We start from the raw sequence: 12,068 nt of genomic DNA, 5'->3' as shown, positions 1-12,068 counted from the left end.
TTCATTGGTTTGGTATTACAGGACATGTGTAGTGTTGACAAAGTTTCTTAGTTCCACCACAATTACTTTGAGATTAACAATGGAATATTGTGAAAGCTGCAATTTTGGGCCACTGCCTTGTTGCCGTTTTGAGCTCTGATATCCAGTTTCTATTTCTTTATTTCACTTATTCAGAATCTGGCTAGTTTCCCCTGTGCAGAACTCATATACTGGGAAAGACAATGGAATTATAATACAGTACATTAGAAAAATACTTGATAATTGAATAATAGAGTTGGAAGGGACTTTAGAGGTCTTCTAATCCAATCCCCTACTCAAGTTGTCCAGTCTCATCTTAAGAACCTCCAGTGTTGGAGCACTCACAATTTCTGGAGGCAATTATTCCATTGATTAACTAGTCTAACTATCAGGAAATTTCTCCTTAGTTCTAGGTTGCTTTCTTCCTTGACTAATTTCCATCCATTGCTTCTTGTTTTGCCTTCAGATGCTTTTGAGAATAGGTTGACCCTTTCTTCTTTTTGGCAGCCCCTCAGATATTGGAAGTCTGCTATCATGTCATCCCTAGTCCTTTTTTTATTAAACAAGACATACCCAATTCCTGCAACCGTTCTTCATACGTTTTAACCTCCAGTCTCTTAATCATCTTTGTTGCTCTTCTTTGCACTCTTCCCAGAATCTCAACATCTTTTTTATATTGCGGTGACCAAAATTGGATGCAATAGTCCAAGTATATTAGCATCCAACCTTGTTTCCCCTTTCTTTCTCTGTATTTAAAGTCCCATAAGAGTGAGTCCACTCTACCAGTCTGATGTTATGAACTGTTGTTTACAAAAGATTATCCTCCAGTGAAACTGATTAGTCTTGGAAATTACTCCACATCTATTATGTTATCAGAAACTATCCAACTCTTCCCTCATTTACCACTTAAAATTGAATCCATGCATCTCTATATGTTTTATAACCTAACCCAAGAATATACGGTAACCAAAAGTAATTCTGCTGCTTCTATCACCATCTCTTCTACTGATTGGGTGGTATTCCCCATACATTTTTGATCAGACGCCAATCAAGAGCACCCAAGGAAATCTCACTCCCATAAAGATATGAATTCTATCATATCAAAGAGGTGAAAATCTATTTATTTCAAAACTTTCCTGACAATTTATTATTCTCGTGAACAAATTTACAGATTATAAGAATTTTGGAAAGAAAAGAAGAGAGTTTTGGTTTGCATAGTACATTTATTCAACAATAAAGATTTTTTTTATGATTGTGGACCAGAGAAAGGAGACAATAGCATTTAAATTTTATTCACTTAAACAATATTTGTTTCATTTCAAAGCAATGATCTTGGATGCTATACAAAATGAAAGCAAACAATAATTACTCCAACCATCTGAATAATACAGTTCAACTCAAACGTATAATTCTCAATTTACAGTTGAAAACAACAAACATAAAAACAATCAACTAATACCTAACTGAATTTATACATCCAGACCAAAATGGTTTTCTACCAAAGAGACACATTAAAAATAATTTAAGAGTGATAATGGACGTATTAGAATACTATGAACTACATCCAGGGAAACAACTGGCACTAATATTTCTATATGCTCAAAAGACATTTGATAATGTTTCCTGGCAATTTATGACTCAGCAATTACAAATAATGAACTTTGGACAGAATTTTATAAATATGATAAAAACAATATACAACAAACAAACAGCGAAAGTGATCGTGAATGGAGATTATACTGAGAACTTTGAGATAAGAAAAGGTGCAAGGCAAGGATGTCCATTATCTCCATTGTTATTGCTGATGATTTGGTATTTTTCTTAGAAGAACTTTTGGAGATGATTCCTAAATTACTGGGAAAGGTAGAATAGTACGGAGAAATGGCAGGACTGAAAATAGGGAAAAAAACTAAAGTAATAGTTAAAAATATTACAGATAAAAAAAAAAGAAATGTCAGAAAAAACAGAACAACAGATAGTTAAAAAGGTTAAATATTTGGTTATACATTTAACAGCAAGATGTTCAACAATAAAAGAAGATAACTACACAAAATTATTGAATCAAATAAAACTGGATTTGGAAAAGTGGAAAAATTTGCAATTGTCAATATTAGGAAAAATTGCTACAGTGAAAATGAATGTATTGCCAAAAATCTTATTTTTATTTCAAACAATACCCATAAAACTCGAGAAGTTTTTTTTCAAGATTTAAATTAAATTAATTTTGAAATTTGTCTGGCAAGGAAAGAAAGCTAGAATTAAGATGACAATGTTACAAGATGCTAAAGAAAATGGAGGATTTGATTTATCGGAGTGGGTTTTGTACTATCAAGGATCTGTATTAACATGGGTAAAAGAATGGATAACTCTTAGAAATAAAAGGTTGTTATATCTGGAGGGGCATGATTTACAATTGGGATGGCATGCTTTTTTATGGTATGGAAAAAATAAAATCCATAAATATTTCCAAAACCATTACATAAGAAATGCCTTGTTGACATATACTAGAATGCGGAGAGATGGACAGATTGACTATGAGACTGAAAGAAAAAGAAGAAACAGAATATTATCAAACTTGGGACTTATTTTACCAATGGTTAGAGGAAAGAATAAAGGATTAGGTATTAAATATGTATTAACGTATTTAAACCCAGACAGCAAGTTGGTTGAAAAATTATTATTCTATGTATGGAAAAAATCAATAAAATTTTATTTTAAAAAAACAATCAACTAGCAGAATTTGCAGAATTTTGTGCAGAATTACCCAAATGCCTTGGGTAATAGCCTTATGAAAGGTTAATAAGCTTGGGACCACCTGGATCTCTGAAAAGATGCCGTTCTAAAACAAGGACCAAGTTGATATTGGTTGATAGGAGAGACCTGGAGCTTCCTCATCTTGCTAGTTCTGGTAAGGTGAGCAGAAATAACTGGAGACAGGCAATCCAACATATAGCCTGACCCTATGCCATGTAGGGCTTTATAGGTGACAACCAGCACCTTGAATCTCACCTGCATAGCTCACAGAGCAGTGGTATAAAATAAATATTATGTAGGATGCCAAAAATTGCCCATGTAGTTTCACAGTGGGCCATCAACAGCTTCCACATGTTCTTTAAAGCAGTGCCATCTACAAAGTGTTATAGTAATCCAAACAGGAGCTAACTAAGACACGAGTCATAATGAATAAGGTTTCCTGGTCCAGGAATCACTCCAGTTGGTGAATCAGATTAACTAGTGAAAAGACGATGTTTAGTATAGCAATGTACAATAAATGTAAGATAAGGTAAGATCAAATAATCTCCAGAGTACTGCTAAATATCTACCTTAACTCAATGTTCATGGTTATTTATAATTCTAAGTTCTTGAATCAAGGAGTCAACATTCAGTAACTAAAGATGTGACTCTGGGATTTTATCAGGTGAAACAAAGCGAGTATAAACTTCTCAGACTGCCCTGGGAAGAGTGTAAAAATAGGACATATCAATCTAGATATCAATCTAGATTCTAGACATATCAATTTAGAATCTATGGCAAACTAGCCACCCAGTAGCACATGTTCAATATGGGAAACCAGAAGAAAACTGTGCTTATTTAATTTGTACGGTTTATATTTAAATATGTTGGATGTGTTTTTAATTTTTGGCAAAAACCCTTGCAATCAACAGCCTATCCGTTACCAGTATGCCACTCAAATAATCTTGCATACCTCGAACAGTGTCAATCCTGCTGGAGATGGGAAAACTCTTCAGATGCCTCCAGCTTCTTCACAAAGGAATTTTCTTTCTCTTTAGAAAATTCTTTATGGTCTCCTTGACCTTCTCATTCCTTAAGGTATAAATAAAAGGGTTCAGCAGTGGAGTGACCACTGCAGTTAGAACTGCCACTGCTTTCTGGACATCCCGAGAACGTTCCTTGTTAGATAATGAGTACATAAAAATGGCACTGCCATAGAAGATGGAAGCCACCGTGATGTGAGATGCACAAGTGGAATAGGCCTTCTGCTGACCTTTGGTAGCTTTCATACGAAAGATGGTGACAATTATGTAGAGGTAAGAGATAGCAGTGACTGACAAAGAGCTGAGGAGTACCACAGAGGATAGGATGGAGGCTAGACTCAAAAGGACACGGATATCATTGCAAGAAAGGGTTATCATTGGACTGTAGTCACAGAAAAAGTGGTCTATGATGTTTGAGTCACAGAATGATAATTGAAAGATCAAACAGAAGGAGACAATGGTAGACAGGAATCCTCCGATCCAGCAGAATAGGACCAAACAAGTGCAAAGACAATAATTCATGATGGTGGCATAGCGCAGTGGATGGCAGATGGCAACGTAGCGGTCAAAGGACATCACAGCAATGAGGATGAATTCAGTGGTTCCAAGGAAGAAATACAAATAGCACTGGGCAGCACAGGCTAGGAAAGAGATGGCTTTGTTCCTGGATATAAGGTTCATCAACATTTTAGGGGTGATTGTCGAGACAAAAAGGACCTCCAAGAGGGAAAGGTTGCCAAGGAAGAAATACATCGGGGTATGAAAGCATTGATTGAAGCCTACCAGTAGGATGATGGTGAAATTCCCAGCAAGTGTTAACAGAAAAGCCACTAAGAGCAGAGTAAATACAACTATTTCCAGAGACCTGGAGAGCTGGAAACCAATTAAAATGAATTCTGTTACCTGCTCCATGTTTGTACCATTGTAATTTCTTGATATCATGTCTAAGTTGAGCTTTGAAAAAAAATAAACACAAAGTGTTCATGTTGGAGCTTGATGTTTCTTTCTTTTTTTTCCTTCAGATAAGCCACTGTACTTCCCTCCTGAAACCCTTGCTCACTAAAAAAAATCAAATCATTAATTTCTTTCCTAATATTTTGGAAATGCAAAAACCAGTTCCTCTTTGAAATCTAATGTAATGGAGTGTTCTAAAGCAATTTATGGAGATTGAACCAAGGTACTGCACAATTCTTTGGTGTATATTAGGTGGAGACCCAAGATTTGATCAGCTCCAAAGATCAACAATCATTCTAGATGGAAAAAGCAGTTAACCTCATGAGTGCATAGAAGAAATTAGTACATATCAAATACAGTATAGGCAAAGTTCTCATTACTGATTTACAGTGTCACCCAACTTTAGAGTAGCAATATAAAGGTTGCATTTTGTGATACAATATCACAGCGATGGCTGCATGATTCTCTAAGAAAGCATACGTGAAGAAATGATGAAAAGGTTACAAAACACTAAAGAAAAGAAGTTAAAGAACGACCAACAGCTGATTGATTTTACTATAGTTTAGAATCTGGGGTGAACTTAGACTGATTGATGCATTGGAGATGTAATATCGCAACACAGAAAATGGATTGATTCAATAATAAATGCAAGCCTTTTGACTGAAATTAGCCAGAAAGGTATAATCAGAGGTTGTAAAGAGAGCCAGTGAGATGTAGTGGGTAATGGGTTGAATGGGTACCAAGAGGAGCAGGTTGTGATCCTTTCTCTCAGCCCATACAGCTAACACAAAATCACTGATATCTTTAACTTACCTATGGATTATGTCTTCAATCATCGGGTTCAATAAAGACTAAAATATTAAGGAGATACTTATAAGAGGGCATCTGAGAAGGTCCATTGTTACCTATTATAAATTTTTAACTAGCTATATAATGTCAGGGGAAATTGAGTCTCCAGCTGATATTGAAGAATTCATTTTCCTTGTCTTGCCTAGAGATCTTCAGTACCTTCAGACAAACATTAAAAGAAAGAAGAAAACACTGAATTGATGATTATGTAATAGAAGGGATGACAGAACATTGAAGTGGTGGGAAAAGGGATATCAGCCTAGAATCCCTGTGTCGCCACAACAGAATAAGTCCAACCGCCCTTGAGTGCTATTGAACCTTACCTAATTCTAAGCAGGTTCCAACTGTTAGTTGAGATGAGTCATGTGCATAGGCCAGTGGTGGCAAACCTATGGCACGGGTGCCAGAGGTGGCACTTAGAGCCCTCTCTGTGGGCACACGCGCCGTCACCCCAGTCCTAGGCCTTCACCTAGGTTTTGCTTTAGGCCTGCACCGCCATGTGCCAAAAAAAAAAGGTTCAATCAATCAGTCAATTTCAACTTCTTGCAGGAAAAAAAAATCTTGCAAAATTGGAATTAATTGATTGAACTATTCAGTCCCACCCAGTCTGCTGTTACCACCGCAGCCACACCCAGCCAATGGGCCATGCCCACCCAAATGGCCACACCCACCCAATGGGCCATGCCCACCTGGCACCCAACGATACATAAGTGGGTTTTGGGTTGCAGTTTGGGCACTCGGTCTCTAAAATGTTCGCCATCACTGGAATAGGCTTTTAGCAATAAATCAATTTAATTGAACTTTCTTGTATGGACCTAATCTTTCACACCTGAGAGGTTTATAGATTTAGGAAGTTAAAAAATGTTAAGGAGGGAAGGGAAGAAGTAAGCTGGCAACGACTTGATAAAAAAAAGGGCAGAAGTCCTAATTCTGTTTTTTCTTCTTTTTCTTTCAATCATTTTTATTTTATAGCTTCTCTTTTTCTTATTTACCTTTTCATTTTTAAACTTTTATTGTATTTAACCATTCTAATAAAAATAAATTGAAGAAATACTAAAGGAAAGAAAGCCAGATGACCATTATTTTGGTCCACTGTAGCTGGTCAAATAGAAGAAAATGTTACCCACATATAAAGTCACATATATTAACCACAGGCCTTTGTTTGTGTGTGCAGGAGAGCCTTACATAGATCATCTATGCACAAGAGAAAGTTGTAACTGTAAGCCTGGACAAACCAAGGAAAGAAGGAAATGTAACGGAATAGATCAGGAAAAAAATTTTTTTTTTAAAGATGGGAAATGGTGTATGGGCTGCATTCAGCCCTTTTTTCAGTGCAAAATGGGATTCATACATCTCATTCAGATGATCAAGAAATTCAGTTGTTTAAAAAAATATACGGGGAATCCCTCACTTACAATAATTCATTTAGTGACCATTCAAAGTTACAATGGCATTGAAAAAAGCGACTTATAACCATTTTTCACACTTATGACTGTTAAAGCATCTCCATGGTCACATGAACAAAATTCAGTCCAGAAAAAAAAAAACAGTAAAACACTCAGTACTGTTGCCAAAACAAGCAAACCAATCAGTGCTGATGTGTCCATGAATTTAGCAGGAACTGAATATTGACTTTAAGCATGAACCAAAATTGTGCAACTAAAATTAAACAACACAATCTCAGATTATGAATAAATATTAAATAAATATTAAAATATGAATTCTAAATCCATATTTAAAATTCAACTTAGAATTTTAGAAATGGAAAGCGCCTTTGGCCACTGATCATCTATCTTCCAGCTACCAAAGTTAAGATACATAACCAAAGAAAATAAATTCCAGAAATAAGAGGGCCATATGGCTTTATACAATTGGACTACCTGTATCCCCATAACATTTCTGGATATTGCTTATGTGAACATGGATTTAGCTCATTCCTTCCATGTTTCCAGAAAAACCTACCCAACTTTGGCTGTTTTCAAAACAAATTACTACCTGGACATAGCTGATAACTTAGGAGATTGCTCAGAAATTCCAAGGTTGTTGATTTGGCTAAAAGTAAGTTTTCATTCTGTCTGTATGGCTTCATAATAGACTTTACTGATTTCCAAGAGCTTTTAGCATTATACTTTTTGATAATTGTACTGTTCTTTTTATATTTGATTTTCGTTTCTTGAATCTTTTAGTTATTTAAGTCACCTAGAATAGCTGTTGAGATGCCTTATACATTTAAATAATCAAATGTAACGCCACCTAGATAAATATTGGCAATTTTAGCTATTTTAAATCATCATAGCTGAAAAGACATTCCAGAAAAAAGAAACAATAAAACACTACTGTTGCCAAAACAAACAAATAAATCAGAGTTGACATGTCCATGAATTTAGTAGGAACTGCATATTGATCTTAAACATGAACCAAAATTATGCAACTAAAATTAATCAACACAATCTCAGATTATGAATAGCCACCAATGACAGCCTGAAGGTTTCATGTCAACCCTACTCTATAGGTTAACTATCCTTCTATTAAGACAATTCCATTTCCTTTTGATAGTAATAAAGTGATACTATCACAAATCCATATTTAAAATAAATATTACATATGAATTATAAATCCATATTTAAAATTCAACTTAGAATTTTAGAAACTCAAAGCAACTTTGGCCACTGATCTTCTATCTTCCATATACCAAAGTTTAGGTATGTAAATAAAGAAAATAAATCCAAGAAATAAGAGGACAGATAGTGTTATACAATTGGTGAAATGTTTATTAATGGAAACTATTGATGTTTTGGAGAAGATATCATCCAAGTTGTAATTTGGTTTCCAATGAAATCAACGCAGCCTTCTTTCACTTACGAGATTTTCTATCTAACAAAACTAATTCACAGTTTTGTTTCTGTCTTTTAGCCAAAGAAAAGTTTTTGTGAGCGAGCAAAGCACGAATGGGGAAAACAATTAGAGATCTTCTCTGGTGTGATCAAATTCAGTCCTAATTCCACTGGAGCCAAAAGAATTTATTCAGCAAATGTATAAATATTACATCCAAATCTTGCCTTCTCCTTTATCAATCCATAACCAATTCCCACCTCCTTGGTTTAGCTGCGGAAACACAAGTAGCTTGGGAACATAGCTTCCTGTTTGGACTTTACCTTCAGTTGATGGTCAGATGATCCAGCCAATTCCTTATTTCTTTTAATAGTCAATTTGTTTTATCAATAAGACTGGAATCTTCCTTTAGATGTCTTAAAGGCAGCAGAGATTTCCACTTTTTCTTGGATCAGCTTCCTTCTTTCTCTCTGCAACCCTTTCAGTTTTGAATCATCTCTCTGTCTTCGGCAATCTGCATTAAGTTCATTAGGCCCTTCAAAACGACCAACCAATATTTTTCAGCCCATGTAGAATCTGGATTGCAGAGGTCAATTGGTACTTTCTTTTCTTTTTTTACTGAATATTAAAAGGTTCGGTTCCTATATGCTTCTGTGAGCTCATCTTATCCTACTTAGAATAAGTTTTGCCATTGTGAGATTAGCGAAGATCTGGATGGGGTAATTTGAAAGGTCCCTGGAAAGAATCAACATTTTTAAAAACATTGATGGTTTTCCTGGACTGTTAAAAAACAACAGATCAATTTTCTGTCAGTTTTACAGGAAGGTCCAATTAATATGAGCAGGTCAAAGGCAGGACATTGGGAATGAATTTGTTGGCTTGGTTAGCTTGGGGGAAAACAGAGTCTCTTGAAAACTTTCCTCTCATGTTAAGTTTGTTATTAGGAACTCACTGTTTTTGTTGATCTATGAGGACTAAGTCCTTTCTATTACCTGGGCTTAAAGGAGCATGAGACCTCCAGTTGGTGGTATGTCCAACATAGGAGCATGCTAAGAATGCTACAAGTTTCTGTATCTCTGGAAAGGACCCTAGGCCAAAATGATTCATATTACATGAAGGAAGTTCAGCAGAACAATAATTGGAAGTGTAAGGTTGATGCAGAACTAGACAAGAATTCTCAAAAAATAACTAAAAGGAGTCCTCAATTTATATCTGTAATCAAGTCTGCTCATTACATTCATAATTCATGACAATTGTAAAGAGAGATATTTTCCTGAACCCAAACAGGAGGGTCTCCTTCTGTTCTCAAAGGTAATCTAGACTATCCAGTTTCCTTTAGACCATTTCTTTGGGAAGAATGGGAGGAGTCTGTTAGAGAACTCCATTCCATATTAGCACTAAATCTCATTCACTTGATCTAAAAATTCAGATTTTTTAAAAAAAATAGAACATATCATGTCTTGATATAAAATAGCAATTCATATCTTAGCTGAAAAGGTAATTTATGATCCTTCTTCTTTGGTAGATCTGTATGGCTTCATTAAAACTTATTTCCAGTTCTTGTTATATTAGATTTTGGTTCTGGATTCTTCTGGTTATTTAAGCCACCTAGAACAGACAGTTTGGTGCAGAGATGCCCTATACATTTAAATAATCCAATTAAAGGTCACTTACATAGACATTGGCAATTTTAGATATCTTACAAGCATCATAGCTGAAAAGACAGTCCAGAAAAAAACAACAGTAAAACACTTGGTACGGTTGCCAAAACAAGCAAACCAATCAGTGTTGATGTACCCATGAATTTAGCAGGAACTGAATATTGACCTTAAACATGAACCAAAATTATGCAACTAAAATTAAACAACACAATCTCAGATTATGAATAAATATTAAATAAATATTAAAATATGAATTCTAAATCCATATTTAAAATTCAACTTAGAATTTTAGAAATGGGAAGCACCTTTGGCCACTGATCTTCTAGCTACCAAAGTTAAGATACATAACCAAAGAAAATAAATTTCAGAAATAAAAGGGCCATATGGCTTTATACAATTGGACTATCTGTATCCCATAACATTTCTAGGTATCGCTTATATGGACATGGATTTAGCTTATTCCTTCCATGTTTCCAGAAAAATGTACCCAATATTGGCTGATCTCAAAACAAAACAAAAGTAATGTACTTTCAATTAATGGATAGCCTGTAGTTTTTGCTTTTCTCTGGACCTGGGAATGAGTGGGAAGACCCATTGAGAGCAATGACTTATGAATTTACTCTCTTCTCTTAAATTCTAAGCAGTGAAGTTATAGTTGTACTGGCATCAAAACATTCTGTAACAGCACACAATGATCTGGTGCTTTTTGCAGGGTCCATCCTGCTGATACATGAAGGTGAAATTGAAAAGTTTCAGCCTTCCAGCTGTGGCTTCATTGTGGTTAGGAACTGACACCTATAAATGGCAAAACACATTCCATGCTGTCGCTCACAAAACAGGTGTCTGTGTAGTTTTCTTTATCAGGAGCTTTATTTCCTTCTCCTGAAAAGTAGTAATAGTAGTAAAGTTGGAAGGGACCTTGGAGGTCATCTAGTCCAACCCCCTGTTCGGGCAGGAAACCCTACACTATTTCGGACAAGTGGCTGTCCAGTCTCTTCTTAAAAACTTCCAGTATTGGAGTATTTACTGCTTCTGGAGGTAGGCTGTTCCACTGATTAATTGTTCTCACTGTCAGGAAGTTTCTCCTTAGTTCTAGTGTTTTTTTTTCCCCCTAAAACTGGAGGAAGAGAAACCACCTTTACCTTGAACTGTATGAGAAGCAGAAGTAGAGAAGTGAAATTAGCCTCAAATCTCCTGAAGTTGATCCTGGAGGCTTGGACCAAGAATTTGGCTCAGATTTGCTTTATATATTCTCTTATTTATATGAAAGATGCTTTTGAAAGGAAAACAAAAAATTCTCTCTTTAAAAAGATCTGGACCTTTTGAGTTTTGAGGCCAACAATTTGGGGATCCCAATTTGCATGGTGTCCTTCTTTCTTCTCTGTACTGTCCATAGTTAGCAACGTGGTTGTCCTCTCTTCCTGTCCTCTTCTCAGAATGATGTTAAATCTGACGCTTACTGGTAGTAGAGATATAAATCTGGCTGCACTTTTTCATAATAAACTGCTTTCTTCTCAATACAGTGTATTGTTGTGCCTGATTAAGGTTCAAAGTGTCTCCTATGCCGTTTCTTTCCTCTCCACTCAGTGAAGCCTTATTGGGAATTATCCAGGACTGAAGGCTATTCAAAAGGCTTTTTTTTTCAAAAGTTTTATTTTTATTTTTATAATGAACGAAGGCAAATATGCATGTCCTAGGATAGCATTGCAGAATCCAGCTGGGGTCAGTCACCGAGACCAGAAGTTTAGTCTTCCAAGCTTTCAGACACATGAGGGAGCCCATCCTTAAGGACATTCTCTCTAGCTAAATATGTGCTTTGGGCTATTCCAGTGATGGCAAACCTTTTAGAGACTTAGTGCCCAAACCACAACCCAAAACCCACTTATTTATTGCAAAGTGCCAGGGGCACAACAGCATTGTGATGCCCTGGGGGGGGGCATGGAGGCTTGGCCCACTGGGTGGGCATAGCTGAGGTTGT

At 35.9% G+C, this 12,068-nt stretch overlaps 2 protein-coding genes across 5 annotated transcripts in view; both read right to left on the bottom strand.

The window, feature by feature from the left end:
• Positions 1-12,068, bottom strand: part of LOC120311026 (olfactory receptor 6J1-like) — a 32,557-nt gene that overhangs the window by 5,985 nt on the left and 14,504 nt on the right. The gene's annotated exons all lie outside the window — the stretch shown is intronic.
• LOC120311027 (olfactory receptor 6M1-like) lies at positions 2,198-5,836 on the bottom strand. Of its 2 annotated transcripts, none has more exons than XM_039350143.1 (2): positions 5,562-5,836; positions 2,198-5,044 (listed from the first exon to the last, which is right to left on the bottom strand). In XM_039350143.1, exon 2 carries the CDS (start codon positions 4,734-4,736, stop codon positions 3,783-3,785), a length of 954 nt encoding a protein of 317 aa, XP_039206077.1. In that variant the 5' UTR covers positions 4,737-5,044; positions 5,562-5,836; the 3' UTR covers positions 2,198-3,782. The 2 variants fall into 2 exon arrangements, with proteins under 2 accessions (XP_039206077.1, XP_039206078.1); XM_039350144.1 differs by having other exon boundaries at positions 2,198-4,748; positions 5,562-5,606.

The sequence above is a fragment of the Crotalus tigris genome, unplaced genomic scaffold (assembly GCF_016545835.1).
Source record: "Crotalus tigris isolate CLP2741 ecotype Arizona unplaced genomic scaffold, ASM1654583v1 scf7180000018306.2785112, whole genome shotgun sequence".
Lineage (NCBI taxonomy): Eukaryota > Metazoa > Chordata > Lepidosauria > Squamata > Viperidae > Crotalus > Crotalus tigris.
This window is presented reverse-complemented; position numbering and strand designations above follow the sequence as displayed.

What these genes read in the sequence shown, in the direction of transcription:
- LOC120311027 (XM_039350143.1), bottom strand. Translation starts at nt 4,736, where the DNA reads ATGATATCAAGAAATTACAATGGTACAAACATGGAGCAGGTAACAGAA.